The sequence below is a fragment of the Physcomitrium patens genome, chromosome 23 (genome assembly GCF_059467195.1).
Source record: "Physcomitrium patens ecotype Gransden chromosome 23, ASM5946719v1, whole genome shotgun sequence".
Classification (NCBI taxonomy): Eukaryota; Viridiplantae; Streptophyta; class Bryopsida; order Funariales; family Funariaceae; genus Physcomitrium; species Physcomitrium patens.
The window spans coordinates 644496-667075 of NC_143432.1; the positions used below are offsets into that span (position 1 = coordinate 644496).

The 22580-nt window shown below is 40.5% G+C and overlaps 3 protein-coding genes across 15 annotated transcripts; 1 reads left to right on the forward strand and 2 right to left on the reverse strand.

Annotated features, from left to right (window-relative positions):
- Nucleotides 1-1599: 1599 nt before the first annotated feature.
- Nucleotides 1600-3387, reverse strand: LOC112275937 (uncharacterized). 8 transcript variants are annotated; one of them, XM_090246407.1, is made up of 4 exons: nt 2995-3387; nt 2807-2861; nt 2519-2642; nt 1600-2121 (listed from the first exon to the last, which is right to left on the reverse strand). In XM_090246407.1, exons 1-4 carry the CDS (start codon nt 3045-3047, stop codon nt 2009-2011), a joined length of 345 nt encoding a protein of 114 aa, XP_090102533.1. In that variant the 5' UTR covers nt 3048-3387; the 3' UTR covers nt 1600-2008. The 8 variants fall into 8 exon arrangements, 5 of the variants coding, with proteins under 5 accessions (XP_090102533.1, XP_090102532.1, XP_090102535.1 ...); XM_090246406.1 differs by having other exon boundaries at nt 1600-2124; XR_016500188.1 differs by having other exon boundaries at nt 1600-2642; nt 3097-3387.
- Nucleotides 3388-3533: 146 nt separating this feature from the next.
- Nucleotides 3534-10461, forward strand: LOC112275934 (uncharacterized). Of its 6 annotated transcripts, none has more exons than XM_090246404.1 (6): nt 3606-3741; nt 3946-4938; nt 5076-5411; nt 5635-7022; nt 7178-9199; nt 9587-10461. In XM_090246404.1, the coding sequence occupies exons 4-6, from the start codon at nt 6068-6070 to the stop codon at nt 9676-9678; spliced, it is 3069 nt and encodes a 1022-aa protein (XP_090102530.1). In that variant the 5' UTR covers nt 3606-3741; nt 3946-4938; nt 5076-5411; nt 5635-6067; the 3' UTR covers nt 9679-10461. The 6 variants fall into 6 exon arrangements, with proteins under 6 accessions (XP_090102528.1, XP_090102530.1, XP_024362493.3 ...); XM_024506725.3 differs by having other exon boundaries at nt 3946-3990; nt 4774-4938; nt 7178-10461; XM_090246402.1 differs by having other exon boundaries at nt 3534-3644; nt 7178-10461.
- A 301-nt stretch (nt 10462-10762) lies between these two features.
- LOC112275936 (gamma-tubulin complex component 2) lies at nt 10763-21483 on the reverse strand. The gene is made up of 26 exons (XM_024506736.3): nt 21293-21483; nt 20648-20892; nt 19388-19479; nt 19062-19206; nt 18690-18852; nt 18404-18507; nt 18169-18230; nt 17704-17752; nt 17405-17542; nt 16971-17102; nt 16568-16651; nt 16177-16275; nt 15552-15643; nt 15148-15220; nt 14819-14971; nt 14260-14379; nt 13875-13928; nt 13570-13653; nt 13397-13471; nt 12885-13034; nt 12491-12616; nt 12235-12345; nt 11905-11967; nt 11631-11705; nt 11177-11388; nt 10763-10947 (listed from the first exon to the last, which is right to left on the reverse strand). Exons 2-26 carry the CDS (start codon nt 20798-20800, stop codon nt 10830-10832), a joined length of 2727 nt encoding a protein of 908 aa, XP_024362504.1. The 5' UTR covers nt 20801-20892; nt 21293-21483; the 3' UTR covers nt 10763-10829.
- Nucleotides 21484-22580: the final 1097 nt, after the last annotated feature.

Below are 22580 nucleotides of genomic sequence, written 5' to 3' on the forward strand. Positions count from 1 at the left end.
GAGTGAAGAATGATTCATTCTTGCCTCCATATATACTCTAACTTGAAGCTATGTAGCAATGTGCTATAAAATCTCCAACACTTGTTGACTTTATTACACACATGTCTTAACTTGCAAATTAAGTTATCTATATGTGGGCCATATAATTAGCTTATTCCACAAGCTATTAACACATTTCATACGTGGCTAACTTGTTGACCAAGTTTCTAGTTTATTAATTAATTACAAACACTTGTAAAATCAAAGTAGCATCTATAAAGCTTTCAAGAAGTTATTATAAAAAATATTATGAAATTATTCTATTTTTAGTTACTTCTACTTAGTCATATAAGTAATTATTGGAATAAATATATATGTACATTATACTTGTCCACCTTATTGGAGGACTTCATATTCATTGCAACAAACAAATACAAAAATTTATCAAAAATTAAATAGATGAAACTCATGTTAATACTACAAGTACAAGAAAGTTAAACAATTGCTAAGATCATCAAATCTATACTTAATCTTCCATTATATCCAAATTTTTTGACAAATTTATTAATAATTTTATTAAGCTATCAAGAATAGAAGCATGCATTCATAAGATAAAAGAGATTATTAATTCATTGTTTAGTAATATAATTATTTATTATTTATTTTTATTATTATAGATCAATAATCAGATTATTCATGTAAACAAAAAAATGGCTCAACTTCACTATAAAAATGAACTTTATACTTGGCCACAATCAACTATAATTTGTGCAAGAATTATTTGATATTTTTCTTACCAATCATATCAAGCAATATACCATACCAAAGTATGGTCTTGCTGGCATATATGAGGCCATTTTCATCCCTCATTTTGTTAGCATACTTGATTGTTTCTTGTATAAGCTTGAAAAAGAATGGCTTACCAAGGTTTTCAATGGCTCTTAACATATTTATCTAAATACCATCTTTTAAGACCTTGAACTTGTAGTGCTTCCATAAATTTGATCTAGTATCTTTAATCTTGCAGATTATAAAGTTATTGTAGAATTGGACCTTATTAATTGTGCATCCTATAAGCTTGCAAATATTGGCTCTTAATATTGCAAGGCTCTTGAAAACCTCTAGATTGTTGTTGTTTGTATTGTAGATGTCCATGTAAATAATCCATGATTCTAGTATATTGATGGTAGGAAAATTGTATTGTCGAGCACATGATTCTTTAAGCCATTGTAGCTATATTTCTTTTGTCATGAAGTCCTTCTTAGTCGACCAATAAGATACACCAGAAATGTTGTTTAATATGCCTAGGATTAGATAGGAATAATTCTCATTCTCGAAGATCATGAAAGGCATACATATTATTATGAATGATCAATCATATAGATGACCATTATCATGCCCATCTCTATGGACACAAAGTCCATATACTTGATATTGTTTTTACCTCAAAAGCCGAGATTCTTGCTATTTTTCACATTAATTATAAAATGTACCTTGCCAATGTTCTCAACTATGTTCTCATTGAATATCCTTTATTGAAACTTGCCTACAAATTACTAATAAAATGTTAATAACATCAATCAACTTTAAATATACTTTATAAAATATTGCATAAGTGACATCTAAGGAGTTTCAAATGAAACATGCTCTCTTATTTGATGTGTGCCAGTTGCACTATATTAATCATAAGCTTACCGATTTGCATTTGCCTTGTAATGTTTTGGCCTGCATGAAGTGTTGCATCCAAAGATAGTTGATCCTCTCTACAATGACCTTACAATTGCTAATGTATTGGAGGCAAAAGACAAGATGTCTAGCATTGCCAACATACTTGTCAAGTTCCACCAATAACGTTGAGTAGAACTTCACTCTTGCCTTCTGGTACCAATCAAAATTGTCCACCAATTTGCCACACCAATGTGCCATACCACCTGTTTTGCTAGTTTGAGTCCCTGACTACAAATAACCTTCGACATCGTCTTTTTACTCCGTGAACAAGTTTTCTTGCAATTGGCAGCTTCATTCGTGATCATCCACTGCGTGATTTCGATATGCTGCGTCGACATGTGCGTCTTCCGTGCCTACTCCTGCTGCTTCTTCTCCTCTTTCCTTTATCTCTATTGTCTTGCCCACGTGCAAATGCTGCTACAATAGGCACCAAAGAAAAGATGGATAACATTGTGATGTTAGGAACTCTGCAAGTGTCGACGCAGCATCAGGACTCTGCAATTGTCATTACTAGTCAAATTGAGAAAACAAAAGGAGAGATAAGAATAAAACAAGTATGAGCCTCACAATAACACCAATTCAGATGTCTCTTTGAAATTGACAAAGATTTGCAAAAGAAAAGAAAGAGGAACGATTCCACTCAATCCATCATATTAATATTCAATATCAGAAAATAATAACATAATGACAATGGAATTTGATAACAAATAATATGGTGACACTGTACACAACAAAATGGAATACAATATTTCAACTGCAACAGACAAGATCACATAACAAATTTCATATACATAATGAAGAGATTGAGAACCACTGCAGAAGAACCCAAGCATAGCAACTAAATCTGCAACCAGCTGCTCCCACAAAAGCTTGCTGCGGTGAAGCAACCGCCACGTCTTGCCTGCTGGATTGCGGTGCTTCAACCAGACGTATCCCTGCCCTTCACGTGCACCACATCAACGATCGCCGAACAAAAACCCGCATGCCAAACCATGCACCAGAAAGTCGCGAACCAAAACCATATCATTTATTCAAAAAAATTATGTAATTGCGTCATGCTTGGTAGAAGATGCCAAACACAACCATAGCCAACACTCACCAGCTCCAGTAGCGCCAGTGCACGCCCGCTTCGCATCCACGACAATAACAGAAACCTGGTATCCTCCAAAATTCGATTTGCCATATTCAAACCAATGATCCCCGCCCCGACGAGAAAGCAAAAGAGGACAAACAAAACATCAATCACTCACACAGTACTCTTCCTTTTTACCCCACAATGAACTCTACCTGCAGCAGAAACGCCCCCAGCCACCAACAATCACCAGCAGCATCATCATCATTGTAATAGGAATGACAACAAAAACCCACAAAAACTAAACAACGACTCACCTCTCCCACCTTCAAAACGGCAAAAATAGACTGAACAGAGCAACGATGACCAGCTTTTACAACACTAACCCCTCAAAGTAAAAAAAAAGAAAAAAAAAAATAAAGAAAAAAAAAAAAAGGAAAAAAAGAAAAAGTGCTCGTGGTCAATTCTTGATCAATTTCGACAATTCTGGTGTTGAAAAGTGGCCATGAAGTGGAACATGAATCTCAAATTGAGTGCTCCGCCCCCAAAAAACCAAGAAAATCCCTCCAAGCTCCAAATTATAAGCATTAGAATGCGGTGAGGTGCTGCAAAAATCTGTGCACCGGTCTGCCATCACAGACAAACCGATGACTGAATGCAATTGCTGAATGGATGGATCGGCGTCAACCATCCACATGCAGGGAAAGAATTGTAGTATCATTACTAGATCATTGACAATGATAAGCTTGTCATTGTCTCGGTCGTTGTGGGCTATCACCTCCTCCCTCCTCCGCATTAGATCCAAAATTCGAAGTTCCTGCGGGGCTACTAAAGGAGTTCAGGGTTAAAAAAATGCAATGCAGAGGTTGCCATCCAACGAGACACAACTCAAATGCAGAGTTTGCGTGAGATAACTTCAAAGATATAGCTTACGTTTCCGTTTGCGACCAGATGGGTTTGAGGTTACACTTTGAATCACTCAAGGGAATTAGCTTGCAATTCAATTTGGAGCTGAATGGATGGATCAAATTGTTATTTCTCGGTGTACTCAGCTTTCTGAAGGGGTCAAATGTTAGTTGAAAATATAATCTTTTGAAAACCTGGTTTTATAAATTTTGATTGTTAATACGTTATTGGAAATTGTTTGCTTTGGTATGGGCTTACAGGTAACAGAGAAGCAACTCGCAGCTCTCTTCATCACATGTGGCCAGGTAGACTTTGATTTTTCCAATTTCTAAAACTTAGGAAGGTCCCTGCTATCCCAATTTTTGTTTTAAGTTTTGCAAGGGTTTCAGATTGGGATGAACCTTGAAGCTCGTGATGAGAATCTGGTGCTACTAGCAAAAGTTTATCAGAGGGGGGCTATTGGGTGGTGCTGCGTAAAGGTGTCGCATACATGTAGAGGTTTTCCGTTGGTGTTTGCCCCCCCAGTGTGGTGTCTGTGCAGAAGTTGCTTTTATTTAGATGCAGTATGGATAAGAAGAAGGCACACAGGGAGTACTTTCTGACAGATTTGAGGAAGGAGAGGTCCCCGTGTACAAATCATGTGGACCTGAGCATGTGCACAGCAGACTTGAATATGAATAGTGTGAATCATAGCCAGAGAGCCCGTATCTTATGAATAGTGTCATTAAGTATACATTCCAAGGATTTTGAAGTTGGAATTGAGGGGAATGGCGGCAGGGCAGCTGGAGTTGAAGTTGGCATTGTTAAAAGCAGAGACAAAGCTGTATAGTCCTCTTGATACTAGAGTACAGCAGATTATGGAGGGGTGCACTGCGATTGTTGCCGAAGTTGCTCGCTTACCACCCCTCAGAAACATCCGATATGCTTGTAGAGTGTTGTGTGGAATATGTAGAAATAGGCAAGAACCACTTTCGGTGAGATCTCTCTTTTGGCTCAGGAAATATGGATGTGGCGATACTCTTGTCTGTCAACATATCGCGTGGTTATTGTTTTGCTGAATCGAGTCTCTGGTAGCCCCTCGTCTGCAGAGTACCACATTGAAGCACTTCCAGTGGCGTATTTTTTTTGAGCTAGTTTGAGGAAAACATGGACAACTTACCTCGGTTTTTGCGAACAGAAGCGACAGCTGTATCAACGTACACAGATGAGGAAAGTACTCGACGGTTTTGCAGACTTGGCTGCAATATATCAAGGTGTGATCACTTTCTGAGCTGCACCACTCTGTTGCAGTTCAAATTGCGCATTTAGATTGCCTTAAATTGTGCCTCGGATTACAGACGATTTAGTTCTCTGAATTATCATATATGTACCTGTCTTTGATGTTTCACAGTTTGTCCAGTTCGATTGGGACTCGACACGATAAGGTGGCTGTGCTCTTGTTTTTGTGATGGAATGGAATTCCAGCTTTCGGTCGTTCAGATGGATAACCACTTTTCACGAAACCCAGCTATTTCTAATCCCTCAAAAGAAGTTGGAGGATTTGCATATCCGGAAGGTAAATTCAATTTCGCTGCGATGAGGCACCTTCTAATCCGTGTGATGGTCAAGGGAAAGGTTCACACTAATCACCGATTTCCACAGTTCACCCACACGACGAGTTCTCAGTTCAATTCATTCTACCAATGGACGGTACGAGATTCCAAGAGGACGGAGCCACCGGCCTAGGGTAAGTCGCGTACCGTTGGAAACCACAAAACCGTCGAATTGTTGGAGTGGATTGTCTCTCGTTGTGGTCATGACCAAGAGATCTGGAGATATGGCCAGCTTCGGTGTTGTACAACAAGTAGTTTATTCGACGGAGTTGGAGATGCGACCAGCTTTTGCCCGATCTTGTGCAGCGTCCATCGAGCTCCCAATGTGTACGTTCTGACTCAACTGATTTACTGCAGCTTGCAGCATACATATGTTGGTGTTGAGTCGGTGGAAGCTTCAAAGTGTTCTGGAATCAAGTGTTGGTGGTGCAATTTCACACTCACATCACCGCAAGCGATATTTCTCGACCTGTTATCACCTGTAAAAACGGCAATTTTCAGCGAAGAATTTATCCGCTGAGTATGAGCATGTTCCTTATGAGTTAAGCACATGAACCTTTCTTATTTTAGCCACACCTGTTTACAAATTAGCGTTGAACGAAGAGATCCTTTTACCGGTGTCGTTCATTTGTTCACTTCATTCTCCCCTCCAATCTAAAATAGTCTGGCACAAAGGGTATCGAGATACTGTTTTCAAAGCTTCGGTAGGGAGGGTCTTTAATGGAGAGTATCTGGTTCAGAAAACACTCATAAGAAATTGATTTCGCAAGAATGATGTAAAAGATCTGGTATGGCAACGCCCACGAGCATTTTGGACTTGCCCGCACTTCTGGTCTTAGATAAGGATGACCTGGGCGCGAATGGATGTTCAAAAGAAACAAAGAAACTTGATGCTTCTATCACTGATAACCTTTCCTTAGAACATCATTCTAAAAATGTTGGTGAAGGAATTCAAACAAATTTGGAAGCAAAAAACGATGCTGTTCAAGGGAAAATCCGCCCAATCCAAGAACTGGAAGACCCGAAGAAACAAGGACTGAAGCCATCTCGTGGTGAAGAGAGGAAGAGCAGGGAATTCAAGCCTTCCCGTTTCAAAGACGATTTGGAGAAAGGAATACCAGTAGAATCTGATGACCATCGCATTAAATGGTCCGTATTTGGCTTCGGCCTGTCCGGTGACCAAGAAACAGCATTGTTTCAGTACATCACAAATAAATCGGGTAAAATGCCCTACAACGAGCCAGACCGCGAGGCACTTGCACATTGCTGGGGATCGCCAGAACTTGTTAGGGAAGATGTCGATAACAATGAGTTAGAGGAAGATGACATTCCAGTAGCCTTCCCCGCGGATTTATCCGAGACTCTTGCTGTTAAGGAAATGGTGAAGTCAGGCTTACTAACCACAAGTGTCGTTGCTGTGAATGGCGAGAATGATGGGTTGTTCCTGGCGGATGAAGAAAGACTGATTAACGCTGAAAACGAAGTCGACGCTGCGAGCACAGAATCGTTGTATGAAGGTGAAGGAGGAGTAGATCAAGGTTTCAAATCAGTCACTGTGGACTCCCTAGCCAACATAGAGGATGAGGAGGAGAAGCACGAGGGTCCTGCACAAGTCCTGGACAACGAGCAGATGGAAAGGGACCTCATCATGCAGAAGGTCAAGGAATGTTATGGATATAGGGTCAAAACATCGCTTGAGAGAGCCTTGAGAAAAGGGGACCCAGAATCCATCATTTCCAGCCAAGGTAACAGACTGAGTCTTAATCGATATCCAACGCCTTCCATGATGCGCAACTGATGGTTTCTGACTACTGATGATGCCAGCTACAATGTCATACAATGCGTGCCTTCTCAACATGTTATGTGCCTCTCACCTGTGTGATGTTATATCTCGTTTCAGCAGGCTTGGACAACCAACTTCATACAGTAAAATCTGGGGCAAGCCAAGATGCTGCATTTTCTGGAACTAGGAAAGATGACATGGTTGCCAGTCCAACAACAATTGAGGTACCAGAGAACGGAAGTTTCATTAATCTTTGGGAGGATGAGTGCATGACATATTTGGAGCGACCACCTGAGTATCGTGCACGATTACAATATCAAGTCCGTGTCATCCTTATTTCACCAGCTTTTCATGTCGCTGGCCGAACTGTCACTGCCTTCTCCAGTTTTTACGAAAAGAAATTTGGGAGAACCGTTGAAGCCTCGGGCTTCAGCACGTCTGCTAGGCTGTGCAGATCCATGCCTCATGTTGTGCAGAGGTTACTACTTATTGACGAAGGCAAACTGCAGTTGGTGGATACTCCTAAAAACCATCGCATTGTAGCTGGTATTAGGTCGGGACTCCGAAGGATCGTGTATGAGATACTCAGAACCCACCAATGGTTGCACCTCGACACGATTGAATCACTTTGTGAAGGAGCGATTGGGCAACCTTTACATGAGGTTCTCATCGATCATGGATACCACACGGCTTCGGTGGAGTGCATGCTTCATGATATGCCAGACATTGCTCATCTCGATGAACGCGCAGAGCAGACGCGAGTCTATCTGTGCAAGGGAGCTGAAGACCCTGCTCTCACAGACGGGTTCCTCCTACGGCAATCGATTCAAGAGAGATCCTTCGTGGGCTTGGCAGGGAGTATAAGCCAGTTCCATCGGGAGGTAAGTGGTTGTAAATCGGATTTGCACGTAGAGGAAAACCAGCAATCTCCAGATGACGATGATACTGATGAACGATCGAGTCCTGATTGTTCGAGAACAGGACCCGTTGGAATGGCCCCGGAGGAGCTATCCGATCTTCGAGCACTTTGTGCAGCTGAGAGCAATAACTTGGGCAGGGATGCATCGATTTACAACGTGGAAGATCTGTCCCCTCATGTGCGACTACGTCTCAGACTACTCCTTGCTTTACACGACGAAGGCCGTGGAATCGAAGTCGAGTGCTTGCCATCCGTATATGAGAAAATGTTTGCGGTGCCACTTGATTTACCAACCCTTGGTTTCAAGTCACTGCAAGAGCTTATTGATGCATGGCGGGATGTCATGCTAACGCAAACCTCAAATCCTAGGTGGGTCTTCCCCATCAACACCCTTGATAACAACCGCGTCTTGAACACAATTACCTCCGGCTTAAGGTTAGCAGTATTTGCCATTTTGTTGGCAAGATACCCAGCGGGCCTAGAACCTTTGGAACTTGTGGAATGTTTAGAAGAGACGCTCTCGGGTAAACTTTGGGAGATCCTCAGTTCAAATGGTTACATATTCAAGGATTTGATCAAAACAGGGAAATCTTTATCCAGAAGTCCGTCGGAATTCCAGCTACCTGACTGCCCTGAACTCCGATTGCTGCTGAAAGATATGGAAGATTTCGTCCGCCTTGGATGCCGAGAGGATGGTGTCCTCATTGTGAAGCTACGGGACGGTGAATTTCCGCTGCTTGACCTTCAGGATTGCGATGTGTCTGGAGGGATTCCGGAGGGCGAGGGGGAGAAATCAGACGTGGATGCAATCAAGGAAACACTTAACAACTCTGCTGCTTCCTCAATAAGTTCACCAGCAAAGCCCGATGATCATGTAGTCATGGCCATGGACACCCAACTTCCTGCCAGGATAAACAGTGAAGCTTTAAAAGCTAAGCATCATGAAGTGGCGGAAGAAGGCGGCGCTGTGGATCGGGATTTAACTCCACTTGACATGATGTCATCTGACGAGCAGAACCTTGCATCGCTGCCGACATCCCCAACACTGACCACAGAGCTCGTGGTCACTGTGCAAAAGCAATCCTGCAATCCGTCCCACAAGCTGAAACACGAAACACGGATGATACTCGGAAGTCCAGATTATATGGAGAATGGACTCACAATAGAAGAGTTTCGCACCGTGTACATGGACCGAACTGGTGGACGACCCCTCAGCTTGGGTGAGTTCAAATCAATAGAGTCATTGTTGCATGCGATGCCAGACATTGTGAGCTTCGAGTTGGGTCCTGCCCCTGACGATCAAATCATCACGCTTGCACAAAGCCGTCGGAACATGCGAATTCTCTCAGTAGCGAAGGTGGGTCTGAGACAAGTGCTTTTCTGGGCTCTGTTAAGGAACCCGGGCGGTGTTTGGGCCGAGCTCCTTGAAGGCTGGTTCCTGGACTTCACAGGATGGCCATTATCTAGTGTCCTTGCAAGTCATGGATATGACAAGACGCGTCGAGCTCTTCTTCAACCTGTCACTGAGTTTTTGCTAGACATGGCCGACATTGTGGATATGAAAGAAAGTGATCCTAGCCTTTACGTTTGGACTGGATTGTGTGAAGGTCCAAATCGAGCGGATGCGTTACTTCTAGGAGTATCAGACGAAAATATTCAATACGATCCAGTCAAGGCAGAGAACGTAGACTCACGGTGACAAAGAGGGGAGGATTCAAAAACAGCTACTACCCATTTAAAAACAAGGATGGAAAAACAGGAGACGGGGTAAAAACAACGATTGGTGAGGATGATGCCGAACACAATGCTGCACTGCAGCAACGTCAGTAGTCATTTCCAGCTAACGGGAAAGTTTCATCGTTGAGAACGCAGATGGCCCTCAAACCAAAAATGTTTTGGCATTTGTGGGCAGCATGCACAAAAGGGATCACCATTTCCAGTAGTATCTGAAAAAGTTCCATCGTCAAAGGTGGAAACGTTTCCGCACGGTTGAGGAATACTAGTAACGAAGATCAGAACCTTTGAAAGCCAACAACTTGAAATAATGTGCGCCACTGCAGCTGTTAAACCAGCATATTAGGCACATTACTAGCATTCGAGTGAGGAAATTTGAAACTCTACTCTAGAGAAGTACATGCAACTACGTGAAATCAATGGAGAAGTCGACTAGCCTAGTAGTAGCACAGAGCCATCAAGGAACAGTCACACAATCTATCTTAGTGTGCTCGCAATCAGACTAACACTAAAGCAAACTGGTACGACCTACAGGCTTTTGAGAACACAGGTATCAGTCATCCATCCAGAAAAAGACTTAGGAAGAATGACGTGATACTGCAAATTGCACACTAGAAGATATTCACAAATGATGAGGTATTCCACGGGACCTTAAATAGGATAACTAAAGGAATATAAAACTAGGTGCGCAATTACATGCATTATGATTCCAATCACTGAATGAGACGAAAAAATGTTAAGGAAGAAATCAACAGATCTATATGCCGAAATATCTGATTCGAAATTGAACTTCAAGGCAACAATCTAAACCCAAAATTAATTAGTTCCCCCTACATGAAACAAGATTAAAGGCTATAGCCAAGAGAAAGCAGCAGGCCACTGGTTGATTATGAAAAGCGAAGGACCTTGTCTGATTTAACCTAAATGTCTTGACATTCTCTGGTTTCATTAATAGTACTAATGAGAGAAGCACGTCTTACCACCCAATGGAAGAGATTTCTAATCACATGCATGCAAGCAGAGAATCTGTAGCCACAAAATCAAGACAGTTTACAAACATCTAGTTCATTATAGAACGACCTTTGTACATTTCAAAACCATGCACTTGAACTGATATCATGCGACTCCTTGTAAACCTTGGGCAAGGTGTGCAAAACATGGCTCACTTTGTGACCCATTGCTCAGCAACGCCACGAGAAGCTTTAGCTCCTTGAAAAACTCTTCATCTATTTTCCTGACACAGCCAAGTCATAGTGAGTTAATTGAGAAAGCAGAAATCGAGGCATAAACTATTTCTTCATCTAGTGCGGAAGCAATTGAATACACGTAGAGATCTGGATACTTATAACCAATAACAGAAGTTCTCAAGCAGATTCTCGCATGCAGCTCCAGCGCTTGTATTTAACACGAACTCCATCACGAGTTCGTTAAATCAAGGAAAATCAGGGGATATGTCCAAATACCCTATTGTTAGTTTGAAGTTGCTATCTTCAGCTGCTTGTCTAGCTTGGATAGGATTCTCACGTGGTCCTCTCCTCTCTTTGTAGCTTCCCTTCGATTTCTTGCCTGTGGTACCAGATTGCTGAAAATGATCATGCTGGCGGAATATTGCTGGAATCAACCACTGAGTTGCAGTCGCATATTTCAGGCAGATGAACTTCAATTTATCCACTTTCTGTTGAGAGAAAAACAGCATTAGTTCAGTGGGATCTATTACTCCAGAAAACTTCATGCAAGACTTAAAGATTAATTTGAACAAGTAGAAATTCAAAGACGAAATTGTATAGAGCCTACAAATACTAATGTTAACGTTACGTCTCATAAATACCAAGGCGATATACTTCGAGAGGTCCAGATGTTTCCTAAACAATTTTCCATGCAACGTAATAACATTAGCCCAACAATAGAAAAACGCACCTTCAAAATTTGAGGCCATAAAAGTGTACATTGTCTCAGGCATCTCTCTAAGAAGGCGTCGTGGTGCTGCATAACCTGCACCCAGACCACAGAGATCGAACACCAATTTAGTGGTGCGTGTTACTTCGTAATATCAAATCAAATTATGCCAGGTTTTGAAATATGAGGTACAACACAAACATCTTCAGTATAGGAGGTATTTTTGGTCCCATCACAACTATCACAAGCTTTAAGTTGAAGTGATAGAACATTAAAAAACACTTCAAGGACCCACCTCATCAATACTTTTAGCATTCAAAAGTTGACCATGCATCAGGTGCCAGTTCGGTTCCAAGACCTGCAACCAAATCTTAGATCTAAGGGCTTCACAAATAATGAAGAGTGAGGCTTGACATGCACCCTCACTTTCACGAAAAGATAGGGGCTGAGTACAACTAAAACCATGTCTTCACATAACACGTGCTACACACAAGTGTCTCATCACAAGAACCTCTCTCTCTCTCTCTCTCCACCCACCCCCCCCCCCCCCCCCGTATCTCTGTCTGTGTATACACAACGATGTAGATATATAAAATAACTAGAATACCAGTCCAGTTAAACACACCTCAAATGTCATGTAGTGCTGGAAAGTCTGCAGAAAGTGAAGCATACGTTGACAAACAACATAGGATCGAGATATGGCAGTTCCCAACGTGTTAATTGTGCGCACTGTTGACTGGTGAAAAAGAAGCACAAGACACACAAACATTAGTTCAACACATGCTATACGTAGCAGCTATTAAAATCAAACACTGCTCCTTCGAAAAGCGCCAATTTCATCAAAATCGTAAACCCTCCATAGTTGAGAGGTATTCGACTACCTGGTGCATTTGCCAAGTCGCACACAACTGACGTTCTACATGCTTGCAATGAAAAATGTGCCGAAATATGAGTTGATACTTAGTCAGCGCTTTTCTCGAGATGACCAGTGATAACGGCCATCTGACCTGCCATTCCCAGTGCAGTCAGATCTCTTACAAAACTGCAGATATTCCCGTGAGCAAACAATACGAACGAATGTTTGAAAATTTAAAGCAGAATGCATTCTACAGCTGACAGTTCAAGAAAAAATCACTTGACTATTGACCAAACTTAAGACCCAGTTCTCACAAACACCTACCTCCGTGCTGCCCTCCACTGCGTACAAAACTAATTAACAACGTCAGTGTCTCATGTGTCTCCAAATGATTTGATTCAAGTAAAATTGTAAATTACCTTGTATTCTAAAGTGAAAGTCTCTAATCCAGTCGTGATTCCACTGGCAAGCACTGGTGTATTGACACTCTCTGCAGAGCCTATCTGCTGGGAAGTTACATTTCCATTCCGCACAATATTATGCAGTTGTGCCATTAGACTTAACTCTTCCTGCAATCATTCAAACCAATGTTCAACAGCTCAACTGCACAGTTGTAAAGAACCCAATTACAGTAAACTGCGTAGTATCAAACCAGCCTTTCAACAACTGAGATAAACTCCAGATATCTGATTCCAGGAATAACAGTCATGAAAAAGTTCTTCGAAAATTATTGTTCGCAATAACATTACATAGAATTGCAACCAGACAAGGACGAAGACTAAAAATTCTATGGGAGCAACTTGCCTAGCAGTTAATACTGGCTGCCTAACTACAAAGTCAGCCTTCAATCCGGATATCTGTAACGAAAATCCCTTGCAACAAACACCTTCCAACTTGAGCAAACCAAAATAAAAAGAAGTCATAAACTTACGATGCTGCATGCGAGGTCTTCATGATATGGATCCGAAGCTGCAACTGATGTTCTCAGAGCCAACTCTAATAAGGACTGTGCACCAAAAATAAAATATTTGAGTGAGGTTTGACGATCTTTTCCTATCTACTTAAACATAAAAACATTTATCTTTCATAGAAAAAAAAGCTCACCTGCAATTTCTCAACGGACATTGCTGATGGTTTTCTTGTAAGCTCATCTTTAGCTGTGTCCATAAAGTGGACAAGAAAGTCACCCTGCACTTCCGCAAAATGACACAAATTGACACTCTGCGTTTCAGTTTGTCTACTCACACATGTAACAATTGCTAACCCACAGAAGGGAGAGCCACATATCACGCATTTCCAGCTCACACCAAGTCAAACTTCTAACACAAGAGGGCAAATAGCTTATTTTAGCAGGTCTACAATGAATCTTTAAGTCACTATCCCCAGGTTATGCAGATCAAGAAACCCACCTGATCAACAAAAAAATAGTGTTTCACAGATCGAAGCCTCCCTATTAAGTCAAACTGCACCAGTGGCCTCGAAAACGTCAAATTTCACATTATGAATATAGAAAACCATCACAAGTAAATATTTGAAATAAATTACTTGTCAAACGAACAACAGATTAAATAGGTTAAATAGGTTAAATAGAAGCAATGAAAAGCCTATGCAGTATTTGTCCTGTAAAATTCTTAAATAGTATTATATCAGCCTTCACTCTATTAACAGACAATAGATAATTAAGTCTTACACTATTACGTTAATGCAACTCAGTCTCTATCAATTTGAGAGAACTCATGAAGACTAGGAACATTTTAGAAATTATATGCCCAGAAACGTTTCCAGGAGCACAACCTTCTGTACAATCAAGTTCAGAAGTTCAGCACTTGCGAAGTTATGTGCAACATTAATGCGTTCCAACACTGGCTGTTGTACACGCCCTTTCACCAGTGTGCCATTTTCTGCTGATGGAACCTGCGGCAGTAGGCTTTTCATGAGAGAGAGTTGGTATAACATTTACATTATAGCATTATTACAACCTGGCAACATGCAAATTGAATAAGACGTCAGTTAAATCTACAAATGATATTTGACAGTTATTTCTATTTGAAGTTCTTGTTCAAATCGAAAGATTCTACAATAGAAATTAAACAGATATGAATTGGTCCATGCCATTTCATGCTTCAAAGAACAATAACACGGTTAAAGAATGTGGTAAATGACAAAAATTGAGGGAAAAACACCCTTGGTTTTACAAAAATTGGACAGCAAAAATATAAGAGCCAACAATTGAGATCAAATGCACATAAAAGCTAGTTAAAATGCTAGTGAAGGACGCAATAGGGTTAAGGTAAAGACGATGTAGCAAGGAGGTTAGCTTTGTTGAGGTCGTAGAATCAACAGCACAAAGTACCTGGACATTATGGCCACACTCACGAACTGCATTAAGGTATTTCCCAGTGGTGAGGATAGTTTCAGCGTAGCTCGCTAAAAATCCTGGAATCTCTTGTCGTAAACTATAACGCTGTTGCCAGTAAGTGGCATAGTAATCCTGACTAAGACTTTCCTGGAAAAACAATCATCAGATCAAGTTTCACATTACACCTAGCAAGTAACTAATTGACTGGCAAGAGCTTGTTTGGGGGCAACCAAGTAACTCAAAAAAGGGAGCACAACAAACTCTTACAGAGATACGAAGTCTGTAGAGTTACTAGTGATATCTACAATAGCGAACAGATATACCTTCTGCAAAGATTTGTTCTCGTCAATTAGGAATTCACCATAAGGATCATCAATAACGCCCTCATAAACCCACCTATCATGCACCAAAAACATGACGTAAGAAAATCAATACTCAGACATAGGAAGCAAGCACATTAGTTTTTTTGTTTACATGACCAGATGGAACACAAAAAAATCCTTTTCTGACTCATGCCTACATAAGCTGTTGTAACATAACCCAGCAGAAAGTCCTAGTAAGAAAATCTACCTTGCTAATTGCTTCGCTTAAAATTTCAAACGTCCAACATTGCTGCTAGTAATTTCTTTAGAAACGAATGACTATTCCTTATACTAGACAATCATGCAACACCCTGTTTCCCTTCATAAGTCCATAACTGCGTTAGCTTCAGAACTAAGCACAATACCTCTCCAAAATTCCAAAGTAAGGAGTACTTGCTGCATGAATGAGCTTCTGAAGTAGAGACCTGGCTCCATTATCGCCAGCCATAGCTATTGCCTGCTTATCTCTTAAGTGTCAGTCACAAACAACACTTACAATAATGTTTCATCTGGTACGTAACTATTAGTTATTACTGTAATGGTTTTGACAAAGTAATGTCTCTAGTTTGAGCAGCGGACCATGATGGGATCAACCATTAATACTAGGAATAAGTGACACTCCTACAAACTATTCCGGATCACTCTGAGACGAAACCTGTCTTCCACCAGATACACAAAACTAGATATCTGTAAAAATAGCATTGGCTCAAGCAGGAACTATGAGGGTGTATAATAGTAAGACGGCTGTCAGAAGAAGCGAAGTTGCAAGGATTTAAAGATTATCATACATCAACTGATTACCAATATTTCACTATTAAGGGTCATTCACACTTTTCCCCACATGATATTAAAAATCAGTCAGAAAGGAAGAAATATATTACAATTGAAGATAAGGTGAAGCATGAAACTAAACAACAGAACGCTACCAAAGACCACTTTGAATTATCATAGTCAGGAAAACGACCAAGAGGCAAAGAAAGGAGGGTTCACCTGCTTCTGCAGCAAATTGAGCATTGCTGCACCAGATGCATGTTGCATGATCGCTCTCTGAACCGCCGTAGAAAGCACTTGCATGGCAGCAACCGTAGGCTGCAAACAAACAACCATCTACATTAGTGATAGGTACCATTGGTATGAACCTCTTAGATGATTTAAGTTGGAGATTCTATATCTGTTACACGAAAAAAATCAGAAGTTTGGAATCAAGACATAGCGAGGAGCATAGTCTATCGTACAAATCCATGAAAAATCACGCTTCTAACATTCTGATAAAGCATACAATGGCTGCGTACCATACATTAATGAGTATCCAAACCCAGCAACAGAAAACGAAACACATGGTAGACGTGGATGATGCTGGAATTAAAGTTGAGTTAAAAACCTGACAAAAAAACCACAATCCCTGAAGAGAAAGGCGACCTAAACGGTATTGATGCTCAAGTTGGGCTGTCATCGCGTGATAATCCTACACAAGCACATGACCTACTTAGTCTTATATGAGATCTCTGCGTACGATGAATAAATTCAAAGTCGTACAGATATAATAATGCATTGTCTAGTATTGTCAACATAAGAGTAACATGAAGTGCTCAGACAAGAAATCGATGGATGAATTTGTGAAGATTTAAATACCAATCCCTCAACTACAGCTAAAAATTTCTCTGCAACCAACAATCGAAACAAAACCTGGGAATGGAAGTTAAAAACTATGCTATTCCACAAATGAATCGAGACATGTAACTCAACAAATTTATTGAAAAGCACAGAATAATAGGTCTAAGAACCTGCAAGATAGCCCTCAATGCGGACGCAAAGGCATGATTGACCAAACCGTGCTTAAAATGAGATCGAGCTTCTGCGAATTGGCTAACTACAACATAGTTCTCGCATAAAGGTAAAATCCTTTTGGCCAGATCCTGCATAAGAAAGGTGAGTGCTCGTTATTAAGTACATACGCAAATGTTTGAAAACGTATAAACCTCTTCAAACTGGATACATTCCTCCTAATTTCACATTCTTCCAAATAAATTCCTATCTACTGAAACTTGAAACGAAGCATCAAAACAATGCTCATTGAATGAGGAGTGCATGTAATTTTTTCTTCCGAGACTAAAGAAAAAAAAATTATGTCCATACACATGCAGCTACGGCATATGATGTGAGCAGGGAGTTCCAAGAAGCACAATGATCACGAATATATAGTTCTAGAAAATCTTACGCTTAAAGAAGCATCCAAAGATGGTTCCAACTGAAAGTAGAAAGAATTTCCGTCCTTATGCCGACCCCTTCGCAAACATACATATTTACCCTCAATGCCAACCATCGCAGAAAGCAAATCTTCTAACACCAGTAGCTCCTGCCATTTGCAGGAAATCAGCTATCTGCAAAAAATGAAGGTATGCACTTCATAGCAACTAGAATATTGATGAAACAATTGACCCACTCAACAGCAGAGCGCAAAGGTGAACTACCAGCATAATCGTATTCGCTTCTGTCACGTTTTCTTGTGAGACTAACCTGGACAGAGGATGAGAAACTGGAAAGCGCTTTGAGTACTTCTCCATGACTGCAACGTAGAAATAATCATGTCAAAAAATTAGATTATATAAATTAGACTACATAGAAATATTCTCAAAAGAGCAATGATAGGATATCACTGCAAAAGTGAAAACGAGCAGCTGATACAGATTAGAAGACTACTTTGGTGTCACTGTGTCAAAATATTTATATAATCTGAGTAAAGAGTGTTACAATAAGTTAAAATTACCACCAATTTGCATTATACACATATAGTACTGATTGTCAAATTCAACTGATGAATACCATCCTTTTTTTTTTCTTTTTTTTCTCTTTCTAACTACATTGATCGCAATTAGCTTCAATAATGCTTTTTCACAATTTATAAATAATTTCGATTACAATGCAGACTGAATGTATTTGTAGAAATCATAAATGAGTTGAGATAGCGAAAGAAGAAGATACTTGTTAGACTCTTTTTCATGCGGACTCGCCTTAGAAGCTGTATTTCGTCTTGGTGCATAGCTCTGTAGACATCAAAAAATAATAAAAAAATATCAAATTACTGACATGGATTTAAAGAAATGTAGACATATGCTGTTAAATAAAACAGATTAACGTTTCACTGATTAGGAACGTAACAACCGCTGTGACCTGAGAAAAGGCGAGCACAACCAAGCAACATTTAGCACGAGAATACCTGTGGAAATAATTGACTAGTAAGATAGGGTCTATCTATATTCCATCTCGGAGTGGCTGGGTAGGATACACCTTCAATAAGTGACTTGGGCACATCCGTGATCTCTGCGAGACAAATCAGCTCAGAGGATTTCATACTTGAAAAGTACCATGACTCTCGTTTATATAGAAAGGTTGCACACGCTGGTACGCATCACTTGAAGAAGAGAAGTGTTAACCAAGAAAACCAACACCTCAAGAGTTTTAGTTGAAGTTAACATTAGCCACCAAAATAAAACGCAACGTACTTTCAGAGCGTATAGAAATCCAGCTTGCAGATCCCGGCTGACCACTATCATCAGCGTTCAGGCTACGCTGCTTAGAACCAGGTGCAGTTTTTAACATGTTTTCAGACTCCCTCATTTTTTTTGATGGAAAACCCTCATCGAGCTGAAAATTAGGTGTAGGTGACTGCAACGATACCGATGTGGATGTATCAGAAACAAAGGCACGCAAACAACGAAAGAGCACAAAGAGAAATTATCAAACGTTTCATACCTGAAACAAGTCTAATACCCGCTTTAAAGTAAATGCAGATACACTAGGGGTCGCAAAGCTTACCTACATGCATCCAAATACGCATAAAAGAGGAATGACACAATCAAACGGTTGATTATCACCTCGGATGAAGCATATCCAGAAAAATCTGGTGTTCGAGGTTCAGTAGCAAGATCTGAGCTCCCATCCTTGGACAACAGCTGCTTCAACGATGGTTCTGTAATAATCTGACCAACCAACCAAATGTACTTGTCGATACCCTGCACTCTGAACGCAAACGAACAATTGGAGACATTAGAACAACATGGCAAAGACAAAAACAAAGTTCTGGAGAAAGCTTCAGAAATATAACAACTTCAATGCAAATTTATTATCACACATACGCTTCTAGAACACCCTCTGGGAATTCATTTTGGCTATTAATGCCTTGAAGAATAGCAGAAAATACCCAGCGTCCTTGAGTTCCTCAATCTTCTGAATCAACCTCTGCGGATGCTGAGATGAAGCCAAAAGTACTCTTTGCTCTTGTAAAAGCTGAAGCTGCAAAATACGTTGAACTGAGGTCAGTCTGCAACAACCACTGAATCTGTGACCAGCTTAATAAACAGAGTAGTTCTTCGCAGCGGGGGGGATGGTGGGAAAGATCAGCAAAAGCAGACAGACACCACCACACTATTGGGAAAGGCAGGATTCGAGATCATCTTTTCAATACACCCATCAAACGAAGGGCTTGGTATGCGGAAATGCTTGCATTTGAGATCAATGAACGAGGAATGAGTTTCTTCATAACGTTGTCGATATTTTTTACACACGTACTTAATCTGGTCGTTTGTCCAGGCAATCCAACCCAAAACTCTTCACTTCTATTTCTACTCTATCAACAATCTTTGCGTGAAAGCCCAGCAATTGTACGAGTATGATCAGACTGATGAGGTTCTCTTCTGAAATGGTTGAAGCGAGCGGGTGGAACACAGGAGGAGCCACTCAAGGTATTGATGAGGATCACTCTAACCCAAGAAAAAAACCATATGAGTTGTCTTAGTGTAATTCAGAACCTTTCGTGCTAGAAGACTAGCATCATGTGACGCAGATCATCTGCACAGCTGTTGCTAAACAGTCCATGTAAGGTTTTCAGAAGCCTGAACCCAGTCTTAGTAAGGGTTGGGCAGGGAAAGTTAGTCCTCATTTGAGCTTACCGACTAAGCAAGAGTTCATCAAATTCGTCTGCAGCAATGATACGAATTCACTTGAAACCATGACCAACATGTTCTACAGTGTGGCTTTACTTGAACAAGGCAGCATTGCCTTGATGGGACATTGAAGGGATAATAAACAACCTAATCGACGTCAATTACACGCTTAGATTCGTATAGCCACATTGGGTGATTTAATGTAATTGACATTGCATCAAAACATAGGCAGGTTCATTTGAGGAAAATAGAAAATAAATAAATAAAATGATGCTACTCATCAAAGAGCTGTTGTCATGCTACTCCAAAATTCTACAAATAAACTGACATCTTGAAGGTAAGAAAGTAAAAGCTTGTAATTCAACAATACCAAACATAGATCACAATGAACGAAAGTACCGTGTTTAGGACTTCCGCCATTGTTTAGAACAGTCTTTGCAATCGAATAGACACATCGAGTTCCATTCTTACCATACAAGCGAAAATTTCATTGAGTGCATGCAGTTAGTGATAGGAACCTTGGGCAAGGAATGCGACGACGCGCTCTGCAACGAGGGCCAGAGCTCCTGCAGATTGTCATGGAACAAGGACGCCGTCTGTGAGCTGTCCTTACACAGTCGAACAAGATCCTCCAGCAGCTCACTCACTTTCTTTGACTCTGCCGGATCCATATTGATTACGACTTCGACTCACGCTCTTTTCCCCGTCCTCCTTCCTTCTCACCCCGTCTCCTCAGCTTTCGCTCTCAAGAACATCCCGCACACTTCATCACCGATCAAAACCATCTCTATAAATACGCCCAAACTACGCTTGACAGAGTCCAACCAAACTGATCAAATGACACAATGCCGAAACCGCAGGCATTCCACTTGATTACGCTACAGCCCTCCACTAAACCCTCTGCATTTTCGACCCGCGTCAACGATTCCACATACTACCCCCAGCGTACAATCCCACATGAGCGGCTGAGAGCTCAAACAAGACCCGCGACATTCATCACACCGAGCCTTCAATGCCAGCAGAGATTTCGTCACCAACACCTTCCGCAACATACGTAGCCACAACCGCACGCCAAAAGAAACCGAGGAAAACAGAACATGGAACCTAAATAGTGAAGCTCCTCGTCCCCGACACAGAGGGAACAACAAGTAAGTAGAGCGTACTTCCACGACACTTGACGAAATCATGCGCTGAGAAAAACAGAAGAGGCAGCAGCTGTGACTGTCTAAGATGGCTCCTGTGATTGCCCGATGCGTGCAGAAGCAGCAATGGCGATGGCGAGACACAGATTTTCGCCTACGCGATCTGATAATCGCATTGAGCCCCCCTCCCTCGCTCCACTGACAGACAGGAGCTTACCAAAGGAGCTCAAGCTTGAGCTTCCCGCCTATTGGGGTGGATGAACCCATTCTTCATCCATTCTTCACTGGATGAATCTTCTACTTTCACTTTTTCTTTAAAAGTACTCTTTCTCTACTCAGAGGCGTGTTCAGAAGACGGATTGTGGTATTTTGTGTCTACAACGTAGAAATCAGCAAAAAGTTTTTTACAAAACACGCTCACATAATTGTGTTATGTAACTTGCTGCATAAAATTCGTATATTTTAATTTATGCTAAAAAAGGGTATTTCTGTAGCTTTGAAGGAGAAATATTGATTGAATAATTATGTATAGTTTGTTCATGGTAAGTATAGAAGGGGACTTGTATAGATGTAACATACACGTCCATGTTGTTTGATACCCAATTCATGATGTTGCAAACAACATTAACAAAATTTTGAGTATTCTTAGCATGAATCTAACAATTCCGTATTTTTAAGACAATGAAATTGTTACATTAGTTTTTTTATCCCATGCAAAGCAAGGACCCAACACTAATAAAGAATTATATTTGTGTAAGTTGATGCAAACAAATAATACTTATTCTATTGATAGTGAAAAATATAACATAATTGTCCTTTATTTTAACACCCTATGTCAAGGCAGACAAGGAAGAGTTGGCTAGTATATTACATACTTACCATCTAGATAATCACACCAATAAGTAGAATTTTAGTATTGGATTGGATAAATGTCCATGCTCTATTAATGAAAATTTAATCTATAAAATTGTTCGGTTTAGTAATTTCAATAGGGGTTAGAATCTCAAATGCTTCCTTCACATAGAATTGTTTTTTGAAAAGTAATTCGGGTATTAAAATACAATTGCTTACATATTTCATACATGTGTTCTGTATTGAAATTTTCTGCACGAAAAATATTTTTATCTCTATTTACTCTAAAATTTGCATGAAAATCATACTCGAAAATTTTATTTAGAATCTATGTAAATTCATTCAACATAAATCGCCGCTAATTTTCTCGTAATTGCTGATTCATGTTGTGCCCCGACGAGAAGTGGTCACGACGAGAATAAGCAACGATTATGTGTCGTCGTCGTGAGATCCAATG

Coding starts and splice junctions, on each gene's coding strand:
- LOC112275937 (XM_090246405.1), bottom strand. CDS start 3,047: ATGATGATGATGCTGCTGGTGATTGTTGGTGGCTGGGGGCGTTTCTGC. Junction 2,862..2,994: donor TGGGGGCGTTTCTGCTGCAG/GTAGAGTTCATT, acceptor GGAGGATACCAG/GTTTCTGTTATTGTCGTGGA. Junction 2,643..2,806: donor CACTGGCGCTACTGGAGCTG/GTGAGTGTTGGC, acceptor CGTGAAGGGCAG/GGATACGTCTGGTTGAAGCA.
- LOC112275934 (XM_090246402.1), top strand. CDS start 6,068: ATGGCAACGCCCACGAGCATTTTGGACTTGCCCGCACTTCTGGTCTTA. Junction 7,023..7,177: donor ATCCATCATTTCCAGCCAAG/GTAACAGACTGA, acceptor ATCTCGTTTCAG/CAGGCTTGGACAACCAACTT.
- LOC112275936 (XM_024506736.3), bottom strand. CDS start 20,800: ATGGATCCGGCAGAGTCAAAGAAAGTGAGTGAGCTGCTGGAGGATCTT. Junction 14,380..14,818: donor AGTGTGGCCATAATGTCCAG/GTACTTTGTGCT, acceptor CTACTGCCGCAG/GTTCCATCAGCAGAAAATGG. Junction 11,389..11,630: donor TATGGCCTCAAATTTTGAAG/GTGCGTTTTTCT, acceptor TTCTCTCAACAG/AAAGTGGATAAATTGAAGTT.